General features: G+C 32.8%; 1 protein-coding gene across 1 annotated transcript in view; it reads left to right on the forward strand.

The window, feature by feature from the left end:
* LOC143222341 (uncharacterized) overlaps positions 1–21,308 on the forward strand; it is a 63,298-nt gene extending 41,990 nt beyond the window's left edge. The window contains exon 3 of the mRNA XM_076448759.1: positions 20,664–21,308. Within this exon, the coding sequence (XP_076304874.1) occupies positions 20,664–20,671 (8 nt within the window). The 3' untranslated portion in view covers positions 20,672–21,308. The remainder of the gene's footprint in view (positions 1–20,663) is intronic.
* The last annotated feature ends 1,740 nt before the right edge of the window (positions 21,309–23,048 follow it).

The raw sequence follows: 23,048 nt of genomic DNA on the forward strand, positions 1-23,048 counted from the left end.
TGTTTGTTGTTTGTTCCGTTGTTTGTTCCGAGTAGCTGGTAAAACACAGGATCAGTCCGTTGTTTGTTCTGAGTAGCTGGTAAAACACAGGATCAGTCCGTTGTTTGTTCCAAGTAGCTGGTAAAACACAGGATCAGTCCGTTGTTTGTTCCAAGTAGCTGGTAAAACACAGGATCAGTCCGTTGTTTGTTCCAAGTAGCTGGTAAAACACAGGAGTAGTCCGTTGTTTGTTCCAAGTAGCTGGTAAAACACAGGATCAGTCCGTTGTTTGTTCCAAGTAGCTGGTAAAACACAGGATCAGTCCGTTGTTTGTTATGAGTAGCTGGTAAAACACAGGATCAGTCCGTTGTTTGTTCCAAGTAGCTGGTAAAACACAGGAGTAGTCCGTTGTTTGTTCCAAGTAGCTGGTAAAACACAGGATCAGTCCGTTGTTTGTTCTGAGTAGCTGGTAAAACACAGGATCAGTCCGTTGTTTGTTCTAGGTAGCTGGTAAAACACAGGATCAGTCCGTTGTTTGTTCCAAGTAGCTGGTAAAACACAGGAGTAGTCCGTTGTTTGTTCCAAGTAGCTGGTAAAACACAGGATCAGTCCGTTGTTTGTTCTGAGTAGCTGGTAAAACACAGGAGTAGTCCGTTGTTTGTTCCAAGTAGCTGGTAAAACACAGGATCAGTCCGTTGTTTGTTCCAAGTAGCTGGTAAAACACAGGTTCAGTCCGTTGTTTGTTCCAAGTAGCTGGTAAAACACAGGCTGGATCCGTGTTTGTTCCGAGTAGCTGGTAAAACACAGGATCAGTCCGTTGTTTGTTCTGAGTAGCTGGTAAAACACAGGATCAGTCCGTTGTTTGTTCTGAGTAGCTGGTAAAACACAGGATCAGTCCGTTGTTTGTTCTAGGTAGCTGGTAAAACACAGGATCAGTCCGTGTTTGTTCCGAGTAGCTGGTAAAACACAGGATCAGTCCGTTGTTTGTTCTAAGTAGTTGGTAAAACACAGGATCAGTCCGTTGTTTGTTCTAAGTAGCTGGTAAAACACAGGATCAGTCCGTTGTTTGTTCTAAGTAGCTGGTAAAACACAGGCTCGATCCGTTATTTTTCCCGAATGGCTGATAAAAACACAGGTTCGGTTCGTTGTTATGTTCCGAGTAGCTGGTAAAACACAGGATCAGTCCGTTGTTTGTTCTGAGTAGCTGGTAAAACACAGGATCAGTCCGTTGTTTGTTCCAAGTAGCTGGTAAAACACAGGATCATTCCGTTGTTTGTTCTGAGTAGCTGGTAAAACACAGGATCAGTCCGTTGTTTGTTCTAGGTAGCTGGTAAAACACAGGATCAGTCCGTTGTTTGTTCTAAGTAGTTGGTAAAACACAGGATCAGTCCGTTGTTTGTTCTAAGTAGCTGGTAAAACACAGGCTCGATCCGTTATTTTTCCCGAATGGCTGATAAAAACACAGGTTCGGTTCGTTGTTTGTTCCAAGTAGCTGGTAAAACACACGACTAGTGATCTGTAAGCAGTGCAAACTTCTTATCCGTTTTAGTTTTTATAGTTTTGCGACTATATAAACGATGATGAAATATTCAAAACACACAATATTATGACGGACTCTGTGATGAAATGAGCCAGTTGCATGAACACACGGTTTGAACGTGCTCATGGTCGTAAGTTATGATTAAAATTCTGAACAACATGACTAGAATGCTTGCTAGTTTCAAGCTTACATTAATAGAATCATTAGTTCAAGAAGGAATAAAGAAACATATATAATATTCCGTGTAGCTAAACATTAAGTAACATAAATTAATACCGTCAGTGTCCTTTGGCTGAAGGTTCGACATGTGTTAACATGCTTCTCTTGAAAGCTTAAGAGACGCTGTTGTATTTCCTGTTTGAAGTCGGACTTTGTCGAACATTCCGAATAAAAAAAACAAACCAAACTGTTTTTCATAATAATTCAAGAAACGTATGATTCAAGACCAGAATGATCATATAATATTTTGAGAGGATCGTGCTATGGGTGTTTCAAACCTCTGAGGTCAATCCATTATGAAGTGTCGAATATATTGCCCTCCGAGTCGACGTTGTCGACGTGCCTTCTTAGACAAAACAGCGTGTTTTATCCTTCTTAAGAATATTTTTGTCAATCTGATCAAATCTAATAATGTTTTAACGCCCAATAAAATGTAGATGCACTGTGCCCAACACTATTTTTGTTATTACGCACAAAATTACACAAAGGGCTATCTATGACCACCACGGGTATGGAAACCAGGTTTTAACGTTATAAGCCTTCAGACTTACTGCCTAGCTAGGAGGGGACAGATCATCCATGAGGTGTTTAAGATAATTAATATAAGCAATTTACACATATTAGATATGAGTCAGTTTTACGTTTTTCATCTATACGTAAAGCCTTGTCCATAAATTATTGATGGCTACCATTTCTTGTGGAACAACCTCGAATATATTCGACGTTCTACATTTGTGTTTCTGGATAAATCTAGAGAATACATCGTTTTAAGGGCTATGTATTACTTGGAGAAAATTTTTAAAGTGACAAACAAAAATACTGCACGAGTTCTTTCGCCAGTCATATTGTATTTACTAGTATTTCAACAGCCAACAGTCTTTTGCAGCAGACGGTTCTTTACTAAATATACATGTTTTCCTTTGATTCCTTAAGCCTAACATGTGATGCACTATCCACTCCTCGCCGTTTTGTTAAGATGGTCGACACGAAGAGGGCCGAACGACTTAGACTTGGAAATACAAGAATTTCGTTGGACACGACAACGTAACCTCCTCTTTCAAGGAATCCAGAGGAAGAAAAAACACGGAATAATGTAAAACAATGAAGAGGATTTCAAATGAAAACTTTCTTTCTCCCGCATTAATGGAATATTTCTAAAGTTTAAGACTAGCACGTTTGATTTCTTGAATAGGATGCTGTTGTTACATAAATTATTTACGTGAAGTCATGGTGATAAAATATTATTTTTGAGATTAAGATTAAATAAAAAAGTAATATAAATTGAACTCCAGCTAACCAGAAGTAAGTAGCTGTACATCTTTGTAAACTGTGATGAAACTATCATAAATTGAACTCCAGCTGACCAAAAGTAAAGAGCTGTTCATCTTTGTAAACTGTGATTAAACTATCATAAATTCAACTCCAGCTAACCAGAAGTAAGTAACTGTACATCTTTGTAAACTGTGATTAAACTATCATAAATTGAACTCCAGCTGACCAAAAGTAAAGAGCTGTTCATCTTTGTAAACTGTGATTAAACTATCATAAATTCAACTCCAGCTAACCAGAAGTAAGTAACTGTACATCTTTGTAAACTGTGATTAAACTATCATAAAAACTATATTTTATATGGTATGCGGTTTGTTTTGTGGGTATTTTGATATTGTGGGATTACAGTATTAAAAAAATAATTAGTTTGGTGAGGTTTTAACAAATGTAGGTGAAGCCATGAATATTTTAAAATAATATACATTTTCTCAATTCCGACTACAACAGAAAATCTGTCAAGTGATTGGCTGTTGGGAAACGTTCGTTTCTGCCAATAGGCGGAATACTTTTTTTTTTGAAAGATAGAAGTGAGCCAATAGTGACCTCGTGATTAAGTTGCTCGAACAGTGAATCTAGGAGTTAAATGTTCCAGTCCCGTTCGTCCTTCGAATATTGCGACCTTGGACAATGAGGAAACAAATGTTCCGGAAGAATCCGATGCTTTTATAAGGATATGAAACTAAGACTAAAGGAACCTATTAATAAAAACATTAATTATAGCATGTTTAAAAACGACGTAGTCTGTTTAATATATGTGGAAATATTACTCCATAAGTACATTGTAAATAAAACACAGACAGAGAATGATGTATCTATACGCCTCAAATTCTCAGTTGATGTTTAAGATACTCATAAACCTTTCACTATTTTGTTAAATTGAAGTAATCCGGTATCATAAGTAATTCTAACGTTTAGTAAAGAATAGCGCTTACAACTTCCATAATGAAACTATTCTGGTTCGGTGTTCAGTAAGATAATAACCCGGCTGACGTTTTAATAGATATTTTATTATATTTTTGATCACCAGACTTCTAAATCAATGCATTCTCCTTGTCTTCTCGATAAAACCATGTAATAATCGTTCCTTCTTTTAGCTCCAGGGTGTTTTTTTTATGCGTAAAAAGTTAGTTTAGAGTTAATTGGCATTGTGAATATCAAATCGCGTGAAATGGTTTGTCAAGAAACACTAATGGGATAATGTGCCTCATACGACAACACGTAAGTAAAACTACCCCCGCGAAGAATGCTTTCAAAGAGTCCAGTAATGAATTCCTTATCTGTTTTTTCACCCTCGTCCTATTCAACCGTTTTAAATTTTTTATTGATCAGCGACTGTCTGTACGAAAACGATTTATTTTTGTTTTTTCATCTAGTTTTTAGAGCAATTTATAAAGTTCGTATTTTTCCTTTACGCCTACATAAAAACAATGGTGGCCTTATCTTACTTTGGTTTGTTTTTTTTTTGTCCTTTAATCGGACTTTCATACGATATCAAAATATTGAAAAATAATTACCAGAGATCCGATGAGTTAATTTAATATTGTTCACCAAAGAAGTTTACATGGTTCTAGATATACTGTTAAACATCCTTACACTAAAGTTAATTTATATCATAAACGAGAACTTTTTTCTTAATAAAATTGTTAAATTATTTCCATGTGCAATATAAATATCATGGAATAACTAGATAAATAAAGTGTGACTGAATTATTTGTAACAACAGTCCTCTCATGGAATAAGTAGATAAATAAAGTTTCACTGAATTATCAGTAACAACAGTCCTCTCATGGAATAACTAGATAAATAAAGTGTGTCTGAATTATTTGTAACTACAGTCCTCTCATGGAGTAACTAGATAAATAAAGTTTCACTGAATTATCAGTAACAACAGTCCTCTCATGGAATAACTAGATAAATAAAGTGTGACTGAATTATTTGTAACTACAGTCCTCTCATGGAGTAACTAGATAAATAAATTGTGACTGAATTATCAGTAACAACAGTCCTTTCATGGAATAACTAGATAAATAAAGTGTGACTGAATTATCAGTAACAACTGTCCTCTCATGGAATAACTAGATAAATAAAGTGTGTCTGAATTATCAGTAACAACAGTCCTCTCATGGAATAACTAGATAAATAAAGTGTGACTGAATTATCAGTAACAACAGTCCTCTCATAGAATAACTAGATAAATAAAGTGTGACTGAATTATCAGTAACAACAGTTCTCTTATGGAATAACTAGATAAATAAAGTGTGACTGAATTATTTGTAACTACAGTCCTCTCATGGAGTAACTAGATAAATAAAGTTTCACTGAATTATCAGTAACAACAGTCCTCTCATGGAATAAGTAGATAAATAAAGTGTGACTGAATTATCAGTAACAACAGTCCTCTCATGGAGTAACTAGATAAACAAAGTGTGACTGAATTATCAGTAACAACAGTCCTCTCATGGAGTAACTAGATAAATAAAGTGTGACTGAATTATCAGTAACAACAGTCCTCTCATGGAATAACTAGATAAATAAAGTGTGACTGAATAATCAGTAACAACAGTCCTCTCATGGAGTAACTAGATAAATAAAGTGTGACTGAATTATCAGTAACAACAGTCCTCTCATGGAATAACTAGATAAATAAAGTGTGGCTGAAAATTGTCTAAATAACTTATTTATTTATTTTGGTATCTCGTGAGAGAACTGTTGTTACTGATTATTCAGTCACACTTTATTTATCTAGTTACTCCATGAGAGGACTGTTGTTACTGATTATTCAGTCACACTTTCTTCATCTAGTTACTCCATGATAAGACTGTAGTTACAGATAATCCAGCCACACTCTATCAGGATATACAACATCGTCTGAATGCAAATTAATGTGTCATAATAGTTATTTAGTTACGCCGTAACCATTTATTGACATGCAGTTTCTTACCGTATAAATTATGTTCCACTCTTATCATTTGTCCAGATTCTATAAAAAATAACAAATTTTGTTTTTTAACAAATGTTCATTAATTAATTATTGTAATTGTTCTGGTAACTTAACTTGAATTGTTATATAAATATCCTGTTTTTTATTTTTTTTTATTTTTAAAAAAATATTTCTTCCAGGCTTTGAGCGTTAGCATATCACTGAACGCTATTTAATTTTATATGTTTGAGAGGGCACAGTTTTCCACGTAAAGTCACGATACTCTTGTAATGGCTGAACGACTTTTATCACCCTCAGGTAATCAGAAAGCTGTTGAGGTAAAACAGGTGTTCGAGAATTCGTTAATAAAGTTTTTCATGCAATCCATGAGCAAAAGGCATGTCAGAAGCATGCAAACAGGCGTCAACAAAGTTATATAATTGTACCGATAACACGACATGATCTTTATCAATAAGTACTTAGAATAGAGATAGAGAGGAAACAAACGTGTAGATAATGAAATGAAACATATATTCTATTTTAAAAAGATATATCATATTTTCTCCTCACTTAATATGATACACATTTTTTAAAATTATTTATTTATTTAGGCCCGGCATGGCCAAGTGCGTTAAGGCGTGCGACTTGTAATCCGAGGGTCGCGGGTTCTCATCCCCGTCGCGCCAAACATGCTCGCCTTTTCAGGTATGGGGGCGTTACAATGTGACGGTCAATCCCACTATTCGTTGATAAAAAAGTAGCCCCAGAGTTGGCGGTGGGTGGTGATGACTAGCTGCCTTCCCTCTTGTCTTACACTGCAAAATTAGGGACGGCTAGCACAGATAGCCCTCGAGTAGCTTTGTGCGAAATTCAAAGACAAACAAAATTTATTTATTTATTGGCCCGGCATGGCCAAGCGTGCGACTCGTAATCTGAGGGTCGCGGGTTCGCATCCCCGTCGCGCCAAACATGCTCACCTTTTCCGCCGTGGGGGCGTTATAAAGTGACGGTCAATCCCACTATTCGTTGGTAAAAGAGTTGGCGGTGGGTGGTGACGACTAGCTGCCTTCTCTCTAGTCTTATACTAAATTAGGGACGGCTAGCACAGATAGCTCTCGAGTAGCTTTGTGCGAAATTCAAAAACAAACTTTGTTTTGATAATGTGATTAACTATTTTTGTGAACAGTACAACTTAATTCTGATGTCCCACATCGTTGTTTGATGTAAACCTCAATAAGTTTTAAAGGTCATATGATATTTTAGCTCTTAGCAAATCATAAATATAATATATAACATATATATATATCACTAATATATAAAGAAAACCTTTGTTTCCTGTCTTAACACAGTATGTAAGTCTGGAGTACCTTTGGTCTAAATTGTGATCTGATGGACGAAAACTATAGAATTACACAATATTTTGTTTATTTGTTTCAAATTTCTCACACGAATACTCGAGATCTATCAGTAGTAATCGTCCCTAACTTAGCAATGGTAAAGTTGAGGGAAGGCAGCTAGTCAAAAATCACCCATCGTCAACCCTTGAGCTACTTTTTTACCAATAAATAGTGGGATTGGTAGTACCATTATAACGCCCCTGCGGCTGAAAGTACATCTTGTCTGGCCCAGAGTCGTTAACATCACAAGATTATGTTCGGATTTCATTCTGTACATAACGCACGAGTGTTTAGAAGTTAATTCACTGAATACCAACACTGGCTCCGTACAACGATACGTGTTATATATCTTAGGGATTTTCAACTTGATACAGTTAATATTTAACGAATAGTTATCCAGCGTAACAGATATTTAACAGCTACTAACTAGCTTCATTCACCATAAAAACTCGGTACAGTTTGAAACCTGACTTTAGACTGATTGTCCGTAGCCTGGCCAACATTCGCGGTTCATCGATATAACCACTAACAGACTTAGCCATAAAGAACATGATTTTTTTTTTATATTGGGATTTATGGTTTTTGTAACAGAACCTGTGCATCGTGAGGTCCTCTATCCTTTGGTGCATCCTTTGTTATTATGCCTTGGACATCTACTCCATAATATATTTCTTCTAAAGCTTCTGTTATTGATAGTAATATTGTTACTTAAAGTTTTTTTAAGTCAGAAAAGCTTGTGCGTGATCCTATACATCTCTAACTTGACCGCGTAGACTGTATGTAAATGTCATACACCAGCTGATAGCGGACAAACAACAAAAAACCTCTCTTACGTCCCGAACAACACAAGTCAGCCGACGTAAGATGATGAAAACAAAGTTCGAGATCTTTAAAACTATTGAGAAGATCCCTTAGATTAAGAGAACAGTGCCCCTTACGTTGAGCTGCACGCGCCATAGAGCAGGCACAAGAACCAAAGGATCTTGAGTTCGGGAACAAATCCAGTCTTTTCAACGATAAGAGTCAAACCGGTGAAGCAGACGTTATCTTTCGGAATGATTTAGTTGAGGGATTGTTTATAGAGAATCGCTTTATCCACTCCACTCGCGGTCTCATCCGATTATCTGTCTACTAAACCCCCCTTGTAAATAAGACAGACAGAGGTGATATTTCGTTCCACTGCTTTGATCCAATCTTAACGCAGGCTTTTAGTAAATCTGTTCAATACGGAGGGCAAGTGTTCGGTTAGATGAACTAACAGAAATAATTCCTAACATAAAAATCTTGAACCGAGACAAAATAGGGTTTACTAAACAAAAGCCATCTTGGAGACCATGTCTGTCCTCACGATGTAAGCAGATTATGTTTTTTTATAATTGTCATTGTTGAGCTGTTCTTTTTAAATAATTATTATTCAAATCGCGGGGTGAATACGAGTGTTAAGGTAGATTTCTTCACATTCTACTAGTGTATTTATATACATTTATGTTAATTTATATTCAGCTGATAAACGTTCCTTTGTTCCTTCGTAAATAAGGACGTGAACTTAGCGCTGAAAGTTCTTTTCTTTAGTGCACAACCTGCGAAGTGTCACATCTTCTAATTAACAACTTAGATTATTATCAGTTGGAACAGTCTTACATCTCCTTATGTTATCAACTTAGATTATTACCAGTTGGAACAGTCTTACATCTCCTTATTTTATCAACTTAGATTATTACCAGTTGGAACAGTCTTACATCTCATTATTTTATCAACTTAGATTATTACCAGTTGGAACAGTCTCACATCTCATTATGTTATCAACTTAGATTATTATCAGTTGGAACAGTCTCACATCTCATTATTTTATCAACTTAGATTATTACCAGTTGGAACAGTCTTACATCTCATTATGTTATCAACTTAGATTATTACCAGTTGGAACAGTCTCACATCTCCTTATTTTATCAACTTAGATTATTACCAGTTGGAACAGTCTTACATCTCATTATGTTATCAACTTAGATTATTACCAGTTGGAACAGTCTCACATCTCCTTATTTTATCAACTTAGATTATTACCAGTTGGAACAGTCTTACATCTCATTATGTTATCAACTTAGATTTTTACCAGTTGGAACAGTCTCACATCTCCTTATTTTATCAACTTAGATTATTACCAGTTGGAACAGTCTCACATCTTCTAATTAACAACTTAGATTATTACCAGTTAGAACAGTCTTACATCTCATTATGTTATCAACTTAGATTATTACCAGTTGGAACAGTCTCACATCTCCTTATTTTATCAACTTAGATTATTACCAGTTGGAACAGTCTTACATCTCATTATGTTATCAACTTAGATTATTACCAGTTGGAACAGTCTCACATCTCATTATTTTATCAACTTAGATTATTATCAGTTGGAACAGTCTTACATCTCCTTATTTTATCAACTTAGATTATTACCAGTTGGAACAGCCTTACATCTCATTATTTTATCAACTTAGATTATTACCAGTTGGAACAGTCTCACATCTCATTATGTTATCAACTTAGATTATTATCAGTTGGAACAGTCTCACATCTCATTATTTTATCAACTTAGATTATAACCAGTTGGAACAGTCTTACATCTCATTATGTTATCAACTTAGATTATTACCAGTTGGAACAGTCTTACATCTCATTATGTTATCAACTTAGATTATTACCAGTTGGAACAGTCTCACATCTCTTAATTTTATCAACTTAGATTATAATCAATTGGAACGGTCTTACATCTCATTATGTTATCAACTTAGATTATTACCAGTTGGAACAGTCTCACATCTCCTTATTTTATCAACTTAGATTATTACCAGTTGGAACAGTCTTACATCTCATTATTTTATCAACTTAGATTATTACCAGTTATAACAGTCTCACATCTCTTAATTTTATCAACTTAGATTATTATAAATTGGAACAGTCTCACATCTCTTAATTTTATCAACTTAGATTATTACCAGTTGGAACAGTCTCACATCTCTTAATTTTATCAATTTAGATTATTATCAGTTGGAACAGTCTCACATCTCATTATTTTATCAACTTAGATTATTATCATTTGGAACAGTCTCACATTTCATTATTTTATCAACTTAGATTATTACCAGTTGGAACAGTCTCACATCTCATTATTTTATCAATTTAGATTATTACCAGTTGGAACAGTGTCACATTTCATTATTTTATCAACTTAGATTATTACCAGTTGGAACAGTCTCACATCTCATTATTTTATCAATTTAGATTATTACCAGTCAGAACAGTTTCACTTCTCCTTATTTTATCAATTTAGATTATTACCAGTAGGAACAGTCTCACATCTCATTATTTTATCAACTTAGATTATTATCAGTTGGAACAGTCTCACATCTCTTAATTTTATCAACTTAGATTATTATCAGTTGGAACAGTCTCACATCTCTTAATTTTATCAACTTTGATTATTACCAGTTGGAACAGTCTCACATCTCATTATTTTATCAATTTAGATTATTACCAGTTAGAACAGTTTCACATCTCCTTATTTTATCAATTTAGATTATTATCAGTTGGAACAGTCTCACATTTCATTATTTTATCAACTTAGATTATTACCAGTTATAACAGTCTCACATCTCCTTATTTTATCAACTTAGATTATTACCAGTTATAACAGTCTCACATCTCCTTATTTTATCAACTTAGATTATTACCAGTTGGAACAGTCTTACATCTCATTATTTTATCAACTTAGATTATTACCAGTTAGAACAGTCTCACATCTCTTAATTTTATCAACTTAGATTATTACCAGTTATAACAGTCTCACATCTCTTAATTTTATCAACTTAGATTATTATCAATTGGAACGGTCTTACATCTCATTATGTTATCAACTTAGATTATTACCAGTTGGAACAGTCTCACATCTCCTTATTTTTTCAATTTAGATTATTATCAATTGGAACGGTCTTACATCTCATTATGTTATCAACTTAGATTATTACCAGTTGGAACAGTCTCACATCTCCTTATTTTATCAACTTAGATTATTACCAGTTGGAACAGTCTTACATCTCATTATTTTATCAACTTAGATTATTACCAGTTATAACAGTCTCACATCTCTTAATTTTATCAACTTAGATTATTATCAATTGGAACGGTCTTACATCTCATTATTTTATCAACTTAGATTATTACTAGTTATAACAGTCTCACATCTCTTAATTTTATCAACTTAGGTTATTATCAATTGGAACGGTCTTACATCTCATTATGTTATCAACTTAGATTATTACCAGTTGGAACAGTCTCACATCTCCTTATTTTATCAACTTAGATTATTACCAGTTGGAACAGTCTTACATCTCATTATGTTATCAACTTAGATTATTACCAGTTGGAACAGTCTCACATCTCCTTATTTTATCAACTTAGATTATTACCAGTTGGAACAGTCTTACATCTCATTATGTTATCAACTTAGATTATTACCAGTTGGAACAGTCTCACATCTCATTATTTTATCAACTTAGATTATTACCAGTTATAACAGTCTCACATCTCTTAATTTTATCAACTTAGATTATTATCAATTGGAACGGTCTTACATCTCATTATGTTATCAACTTAGATTATTACCAGTTGGAACAGTCTCACATCTCCTTATTTTATCAACTTAGATTATTACCAGTTGGAACAGTCTTAGATCTCATTATTTTATCAACTTAGATTATTACCAGTTATAACAGTCTCACATCTCTTAATTTTATCAACTTAGAATATTATAAATTGGAACAGTCTCACATCTCTTAATTTTATCAACTTAGATTATTACCAGTTGGAACAGTCTCACATCTCTTAATTTTATCAATTTAGATTATTACCAGTTGGAACAGTCTCACATCTCATTATTTTATCAACTTAGATTATTACCAGTTATAACAGTCTCACATCTCTTAATTTTATCAACTTAGATTATTACCAGTTGGAACAGTCTCACATCTCATTATTTTATCAATTTAGATTATTACCAGTTGGAACAGTGTCACATTTCATTATTTTATCAACTTAGATTATTACCAGTTGGAACAGTCTCACATCTCATTATTTTATCAATTTAGATTATTATCAGTCAGAACAGTTTCACATCTCCTTATTTTATCAATTTAGATTATTACCAGTTGGAACAGTCTCACATCTCTTAATTTTATCAATTTAGATTATTACCAGTTAGAACAGTTTCACATCTTTTTATTTTATCAATTTAGATTATTACCAGTTGGAACAGTCTCACATTTCATTATTTTATCAACTTAGATTATTACCAGTTATAACAGTCTCACATCTCCTTATTTTATCAACTTAGATTATTACCAGTTATAACAGTCTCACATCTCCTTATTTTATCAACTTAGATTATTACCAGTTGGAACAGTCTTACATCTCATTATTTTATCAACTTAGATTATTACCAGTTAGAACAGTCTCACATCTCTTAATTTTATCAACTTAGATTATTACCAGTTGGAACAGTCTTACATCTCATTATGTTATCAACTTAGATTATTACCAGTTGGAACAGTCTCACATCTCCTTATTTTATCAACTTAGATTATTACCAGTTGGAACAGTCTCACATCTCCTTATTTTATCAACTTAGATTATTACCAGTTATAACAGTCTCACATCTCTTAATTTTATCAACTTAGATTATTATCAATTGGAACGGTCTTACATCTCATTATGTTATCAACTTAGATTATTACCAGTTGGAACAGTCTCACATCTCCTTATTTTATCAACTTAGATTATTATCAATTGGAACGGTCTTACATCTCATTATGTTATCAACTTAGATTATTACCAGTTGGAACAGTCTCACATCTCCTTATTTTATCAACTTAGATTATTACCAGTTGGAACAGTCTTACATCTCATTATTTTATCAACTTAGATTATTACCAGTTATAACAGTCTCACATCTCTTAATTTTATCAACTTAGATTATTATCAATTGGAACGGTCTTACATCTCATTATTTTATCAACTTAGATTATTACTAGTTATAACAGTCTCACATCTCTTAATTTTATCAACTTAGATTATTACCAGTTGGAACAGTCTCACATCTCATTATTTTATCAACTTAGATTATTACCAGTTATAACAGTCTCACATCTCATTATTTTATCAATTTAGATTATTACCAGTTGGAACAGTCTTACATCTCATTATTTTATCAACTTAGATTATTACCAGTTATAACAGTCTCACATCTCTTAATTTTATCAATTTAGATTATTACCAGTTGGAACAGTCTCACATCTCCTTATTTTATCAACTTAGATTATTACCAGTTGGAACAGTCTTACATCTCATTATTTTATCAACTTAGATTATTACCAGTTATAACAGTCTCACATCTCTTAATTTTATCAACTTAGATTATTATCAATTGGAACGGTCTTACATCTCATTATGTTATCAACTTAGATTATTACCAGTTGGAACAGTCTCACATCTCCTTATTTTATCAACTTAGATTATTATCAATTGGAACGGTCTTACATCTCATTATGTTATCAACTTAGATTATTACCAGTTGGAACAGTCTCACATCTCCTTATTTTATCAACTTAGATTATTACCAGTTGGAACAGTCTCACATCTCATTATTTTATCAACTTAGATTATTACCAGTTATAACAGTCTCACATCTCTTAATTTTATCAATTTAGATTATTACCAGTTGGAACAGTCTCACATCTCATTATTTTATCAACTTAGATTATTACCAGTTGGAACAGTCTTACATCTCATTATTTTATCAACTTAGATTATTACCAGTTGGAACAGTCTCACATCTCATTATTTTATCAACTTAGATTATTACCAGTTGGAACAGTCTCACATCTCATTATTTTATCAACTTAGATTATTACCAGTTATAACAGTCTCACATCTCTTAATTTTATCAATTTAGATTATTACCAGTTGGAACAGTCCCACATCTCCTTATTTTATCAACTTAGATTATTACCAGTTGGAACAGTCTCACATCTCTTAATTTTATCAATTTAGATTATTACCAGTTGGAACAGTCTCACATTTCATTATTTTATCAATTTAGATTATTACCAGTTGGAACAGTCTTACATCTCATTATTTTATCAACTTAGATTATTACCAGTTATAACAGTCTCACATCTCTTAATTTTATCAACTTAGATTATTATCAATTGGAACAGTCTCACATCTCTTAATTTTATCAACTTAGATTATTACCAGTTGGAACAGTCTCACATCTCATTATTTTATCAATTTAGATTATTACCAGTTAGAACAGTCTCACATCTCTTAATTTTATCAATTTAGATTATTACCAGTTGGAACAGTCTCACATTTCATTATTTTATCAATTTAGATTATTACCAGTTGGAACAGTGTCACATTTCATTATTTTATCAACTTAGATTATTACCAGTTGGAACAGTCTCACATCTCATTATTTTATCAATTTAGATTATTACCAGTCAGAACAGTTTCACATCTCCTTATTTTATCAATTTAGATTATTACCAGTTATAACAGTCTCACATCTCTTAATTTTTCAACTTAGATTATTACCAGTTGGAACAGTCTCACATCTCTTAATTTTTCAACTTAGATTATTACCAGTTGGAACAGTCTCACATCTCATTATTTTATCAATTTAGATTATTACCAGTTAGAACAGTTTCACATCTCCTTATTTTATCAATTTAGATTATTACCTGTTGGAACAGTCTCACATTTCATTATTTTATCAACTTAGATTATTACCAGTTATAACAGTCTCACATCTCCTTATTTTATCAACTTAGATTATTACCAGTTATAACAGTCTCACATCTCCTTATTTTATCAACTTAGATTATTACCAGTTGGAACAGTCTTACATCTCATTATTTTATCAACTTAGATTATTACCAGTTAGAACAGTCTCACATCTCTTAATTTTATCAACTTAGATTATTACCAGTTGGAACAGTCTCACATCTCATTATTTTATCAACTTAGATTATTACCAGTTAGAACAGTCTCACATCTCTTAATTTTATCAACTTAGATTATTACCAGTTGGAACAGTCTCACATCTCTTAATTTTATCAATTTAGATTATTACCAGTTGGAACAGTCTCACATCTCATTATTTTATCAACTTAGATTAATATCAGTTATAACAGTCTCACATCTCCTTATTTTATCAATTTAGATTATTACCAGTTGGAACAGTCTCACATCTCTTAATTTTTCAACTTAGATTATTACCAGTTGGAACAGTCTCACATCTCCTTATTTTATCAACTTAGATTATTACCAGTTATAACAGTCTCACATCTCCTTATTTTATCAACTTAGATTATTACCAGTTGGAACAGTCTCACATCTCATTATTTTATCAACTTAGATTATTATCAATTGGAACAGTCTCACATCTCATTATTTTATCAACTTAGATTATTACCAGTTGGAACAGTCTCACATCTCATTATTTTATCAACTTAGATTATTATCAGTTGGAACAGTCTCACATTTCATTATTTTATCAACTTAGATTATTATCAGTTGGAACAGTCTTACATCTCATTATTTTATCAATTTAGATTATTACCAGTTGGAACAGTCTCACATTTCATTATTTTATCAACTTAGATTATTACCAGTTATAACAGTCTCACATCTCCTTATTTTATCAACTTAGATTATTACCAGTTATAACAGTCTCACATCTCCTTATTTTATCAACTTAGATTATTACCAGTTGGAACAGTCTTACATCTCATTATTTTATCAACTTAGATTATTACCAGTTAGAACAGTCTCACATCTCTTAATTTTATCAACTTAGATTATTACCAGTTGGAACAGTCTCACATCTCATTATTTTATCAACTTAGATTATTACCAGTTAGAACAGTCTCACATCTCTTAATTTTATCAACTTAGATTATTACCAGTTGGAACAGTCTCACATCTCTTAATTTTATCAATTTAGATTATTACCAGTTGGAACAGTCTCACATCTCATTATTTTATCAACTTAGATTATTATCAGTTGGAACAGTCTCACATCTCATTATTTTATCAACTTAGATTATTACCAGTTATAACAGTCTCACATCTCCTTATTTTATCAACTTAGATTATTACCAGTTATAACAGTCTCACATCTCCTTATTTTATCAACTTATATTATTACCAGTTGGAACAGTCTCACATCTCATTATTTTATCAACTTAGATTATTATCAATTGGAACGGTCTCACATCTCATTATTTTATCAACTTAGATTATTACCAGTTGGAACAGTCTCACATCTCATTATTTTATCAACTTAGATTATTATCAGTTGGAACAGTCTCACATTTCATTATTTTATCAACTTAGATTATTATCAGTTGGAACAGTCTTACATCTCATTATTTTATCAATTTAGATTATTACCAGTTGGAACAGTCTCACATTTCATTATTTTATCAACTTAGATTATTACCAGTTATAACAGTCTCACATCTCCTTATTTTATCAACTTAGATTATTACCAGTTATAACAGTCTCACATCTCCTTATTTTATCAACTTAGATTATTACCAGTTGGAACAGTCTTACATCTCATTATTTTATCAACTTAGATTATTACCAGTTAGAACAGTCTCACATCTCTTAATTTTATCAACTTAGATTATTACCAGTTGGAACAGTCTTACATCTCATTATGTTATCAACTTAGATTATTACCAGTTGGAACAGTCTCACATCTCCTTATTTTATCAACTTAGATTATTACCAGTTGGAACAGTCTTACATCTCATTATTTTATCAACTTAGATTATTACCAGTTATAACAGTCTCACATCTCTTAATTTTATCAACTTAGATTATTATCAATTGGAACGGTCTTACATCTCATTATTTTATCAACTTAGATTATTACTAGTTATAACAGTCTCACATCTCTTTATTTTATCAACTTAGGTTATTATCAATTGGAACGGTCTTACATCTCATTATGTTATCAACTTAGATTATTACCAGTTATAACAGTCTCACATCTCTTAATTTTATCAACTTAGATTATTATCAATTGGAACGGTCTTACATCTCATTATTTTATCAACTTAGATTATTACTAGTTATAACAGTCTCACATCTCTTTATTTTATCAACTTAGGTTATTATCAATTGGAACGGTCTTACATCTCATTATGTTATCAACTTAGATTATTACCAGTTGGAACAGTCCCACATCTCCTTATTTTATCAACTTAGATTATTACCAGTTGGAACAGTCTCACATCTCTTAATTTTATCAACTTAGATTATTATCAATTGGAACAGTCTCACATCTCTTAATTTTATCAACTTAGATTATTACCAGTTGGAACAGTCTCACATCTCATTATTTTATCAATTTAGATTATTACCAGTTGGAACAGTTTTACATCTCATTATTTTATCAACTTAGATTATTACCAGTTATAACAGTCTCACATCTCTTAATTTTATCAACTTAGATTATTATCAATTGGAACAGTCTCACATCTCTTAATTTTATCAACTTAGATTATTACCAGTTGGAACAGTCTCACATCTCTTAATTTTTCAACTTAGATTATTACCAGTTGGAACAGTCTCACATCTCATTATTTTATCAATTTAGATTATTACCAGTTAGAACAGTTTCACATCTCCTTATTTTATCAATTTAGATTATTACCTGTTGGAACAGTCTCACATTTCATTATTTTATCAACTTAGATTATTACCAGTTATAACAGTCTCACATCTCCTTATTTTATCAACTTAGATTATTACCAGTTATAACAGTCTCACATCTCCTTATTTTATCAACTTAGATTATTACCAGTTGGAACAGTCTCACATCTCTTAATTTTATCAACTTAGCTTATTACCAGTTGGAACAGTCTCACATCTCATTATTTTATCAACTTAGATTATTACCAGTTAGAACAGTCTCACATCTCTTAATTTTATCAACTTAGATTATTACCAGTTGGAACAGTCTCACATCTCTTAATTTTATCAATTTAGATGATTACCAGTTGGAACAGTCTCACATCTCATTATTTTATCAACTTAGATTATTATCAGTTGGAACAGTCTCACATCTCATTATTTTATCAACTTAGATTATTACCAGTTATAACAGTCTCACATCTCCTTATTTTATCAACTTAGATTATTACCAGTTATAACAGTCTCACATCTCCTTATTTTATCAACTTAGATTATTACCAGTTGGAACAGTCTCACATCTCCTTATTTTATCAACTTAGATTATTACCAGTTATAACAGTCTCACATCTCCTTATTTTATCAACTTAGATTATTACCAGTTATAACAGTCTCACGTCTCCTTATTTTATCAACTTAGATTATTATCAGTTGGAACAGTCTCACATCTCATTATTTTATCAACTTAGATTATTACCAGTTATAACAGTCTCACATCTCCTTATTTTATCAACTTAGATTATTACCAGTTATAACAGTCTCACATCTCCTTATTTTATCAACTTAGATTATTACCAGTTGGAACAGTCTTACATCTCATTATTTTATCAACTTAGATTATTATCAGTTGGAACAGTCTCACATCTCATTATTTTATCAACTTAGATTATTACCAGTTATAACAGTCTCACATCTCCTTATTTTATCAACTTAGATTATTACCAGTTATAACAGTCTCACATCTCCTTATTTTATCAACTTAGATTATTACCAGTTGGAACAGTCTTACATCTCATTATTTTATCAACTTAGATTATTACCAGTTGGAACAGTCTTACATCTCATTATTTTATCAACTTAGATTATTATCAGTTGGAACAGTCTCACATCTCATTATTTTATCAACTTAGATTATTACCAGTTATAACAGTCTCACATCTCCTTATTTTATCAACTTAGATTATTACCAGTTATAACAGTCTCACATCTCCTTATTTTATCAATTTAGATTATTACCAGTTGGAACAGTCTCACATCTCATTATTTTATCAACTTAGATTATTATCAGTTGGAACAGTCTCACATTTCATTATTTTATCAACTTAGATTATTATCAGTTGGAACAGTCTTACATCTCATTATTTTATCAACTTAGATTATTATCAGTTATAACAGTCTCACATTTCATTATTTTATCAACTTAGATTATTATCAGTTGGAACAGTCTCACATTTCATTATTTTATCAACTTAGATTATTATCAGTTGGAACAGTCTTACATCTCATTATTTTATCAACTTAGATTATTATCAGTTGGAACAGTCTTACATCTCATTATTTTATCAATTTAGATTATTACCAGTTAGAACAGTCTCACATCTCATTATTTTATCAACTTAGATTACTACCAGTTAGAACAGTCTCACATCTCATTATTTTATCAACTTAGATTATTACCAGTTGGAACAGCCTCACATCTCATTATTTTATCAACTTAGATTACTACCAGTTAGAACAGTCTCACATCTCATTATTTTATCAACTTAGATTATTACCAGTTATAACAGTCTCACATCTCCTTATTTTATCAACTTAGATTATTACCAGTTATAACAGTCTCACATCTCCTTATTTTATCAACTTAGATTATTATCAGTTGGATAGTCTCACATCTCATTATTTATCAACTTAGATTATTATCAGTTGAAACAGTACACAATATTTTATTTTGAACAATATTTTGAACAGTGGCAGAGAAACATGTATATTGGACCCCTCAAAAATTATAAGATGAATATATAATATATAATAATAATATATGAATAATATATAGGTCTTTCTTGTTTATAATAAACGACAGCTTTACAGACAATAAAGCTAGGCCTAAACTTTTATTATACATAATTATACAATTGACTACAATATTGTATATGTATAGTGTGGATTTGTTGGTATAAATAAATACGCATGATCTACTTATATAGGTATTAGTCCCACACATCTGTCTTAATTAATAACTGTTGTTTTACGATGACTCTGTTATTTGAACTAAATGTTTCCCAGGTTTCCTTTCGTCCCAACTGTAATCAACATTCTATACTCTCAGTCCAGGTCCTTTCACTCCATCATGTTTGTTACTTTTCACGTGCACGACCTCTGTTATATTTTATGTACACAAACCACGTGTTCTGTACGCGAGTATAATACGTCACTCCATATTCCTCTATATTTCTGATTACAGTTGAGTAGAGAGGAGTAGAAATCTCTGATTCCTGGCCCAACGACACCCCATTAGGAAGACCGAGAAGATAACTACAATAATTTCATTAGCTAAAAGGAACGACCACAAAGCGTCCAGATGTGGCATTCTTTATCAACACGTTTTCCCGCAGAATATTTGGAAGTGTATTAAGTGAAAACCTACCATCAACATCTTAAAAGTTGTCCGAGAGTGCACGTGTCTAATCACACTCAAGCTATACGCACAGAGTGAACAGTAATCGTATTAAGAAAACAGTTTTTAAGCTACTAATGGAGGGTTAAAACGGGTCACTGTTTTTTACACATTAAATCCCAGCAGGTTTTTCTTTTTAAAGAAAACACAACAGCCTGCAGTTACCCTCCGCCATAGTTTCGAGCGAATAAGACACATTTCATAAAGCGTGTGTGTTACAATACTGCCTGATAAAAGTGAGTAATTCGTTGTTAAAACTCTAGCAGTTTGGCAGATGTTTACAACACTTCGACCATCTTTGATAATTGATCGATACCGTGGTAAAAAATGAGAAGTTTGTTAACACCAAGAGCACTGTTACAAGAGCACTGTTACAAGAGCACTGTTACAAGAGCACTGTTACAAGTGCACTGTTACAAGAGCACTGTTACAAGTGCACTGTTACAAGAGCACTGTTACAAGAGCACTGTTACAAGTGCACTGTTACAAGAGCACTGTTACAAGAGCACTGTTACAAGAGCACTGTTACAAGTGCACTGTTACAAGAGCACTGTTACAAGTGCACTGTTACAAGAGCACTGTTACAAGAGCACTGTTACAAGTGCACTGTTACAAGAGCATTGTTACAAGTGCACTGTTACAAGTGCACTGTTACAAGAGCACTGTTACAAGTGCACTGTTACAAGTGCATTGTTACAAGAGCACTGTTACAAGTGCACTGTTACAAGAGCACTGTTACAAGAGCATTGTTACAAGAGCACTGTTACAAGTCCACTGTTACAAGAGCATTGTTACAAGAGCACTGTTACAAGTGCATTGTTACAAGAGCATTGTTACAAGAGCACTGTTAAAAGAGCATTGTTACAAGAGCACTGTTACAAGTGCACTGTTACAAGAGCACTGTTTCAAGAGCATTGTTACAAGAGCACTGTTAAAAGAGCATTGTTACAAGAGCACTGTTACAAGTGCACTGTTACAAGTGCACTGTTACAAGAGCACTGTTACAAGAGCACTGTTACAAGTGCACTGTTACAAGAGCATTGTTACAAGAGCACTGTTACAAGAGCACTGTTACAAGAGCACTGTTACAAGTGCACTGTTACAAGAGCACTGTTACAAGAGCACTGTTACAAGAGCACTGTTACAAGAGCACTGTTACAAGTGCACTGTTACAAGAGCACTGTTACAAGTGCACTGTTACAAGAGCACTGTTACAAGAGCACTGTTACAAGTGCACTGTTACAAGAGCATTGTTACAAGTGCACTGTTACAAGTGCATTGTTACAAGAGCACTGTTACAAGTGCACTGTTACAAGAGCACTGTTACAAGAGCATTGTTACAAGAGCACTGTTACAAGTCCACTGTTACAAGAGCATTGTTACAAGAGCACTGTTACAAGTGCATTGTTACAAGAGCATTGTTACAAGAGCACTGTTAAAGAGCATTGTTACAAGAGCACTGTTACAAGTGCACTGTTACAAGAGCACTGTTTCAAGAGCATTGTTACAAGAGCACTGTTAAAAGAGCATTGTTACAAGAGCACTGTTACAAGTGCACTGTTACAAGTGCACTGTTACAAGAGCACTGTTACAAGAGCACTGTTACAAGTGCACTGTTACAAGAGCATTGTTACAAGTGCACTGTTACAAGTGCACTGTTACAAGAGCACTGTTACAAGTGCACTGTTACAAGTGCATTGTTACAAGAACACTGTTACAAGTGCACTGTTACAAGAGCATTGTTACAAGAGCACTGTTACAAGTCCACTGTTACAAGAGCATTGTTACAAGAGCACTGTTACAAGTGCATTGTTACAAGAGCATTGTTACAAGAGCACTGTTAAAAGAGCATTGTTACAAGAGCACTGTTACAAGTGCACTGTTACAAGAGCACTGTTTCAAGAGCATTGTTACAAGGGCATTGTTAAAAGAGCATTGTTACAAGAGCATTGTTACAAGAGCATTGTTGTAAAATTCCAATAAAAATCAATTATCTTTATTAACTTTCTAGTTAAGAGTGAATCCAGTTGTTTTCATCCGGGTCTACACATGTTTGAGTACGTTATAGGTCACTTTCAACATCATGCTGGTAACGGTAACTTATAATCGTTGTCATCTGTGTAAGATAACTCGTTATCTGAGAGTTGTGGGTTCGAATCCCTGTTACACCAA

This window comes from Tachypleus tridentatus, chromosome 8 (genome assembly GCF_004210375.1).
Source record: "Tachypleus tridentatus isolate NWPU-2018 chromosome 8, ASM421037v1, whole genome shotgun sequence".
Lineage (NCBI taxonomy): Eukaryota > Metazoa > Arthropoda > Merostomata > Xiphosura > Limulidae > Tachypleus > Tachypleus tridentatus.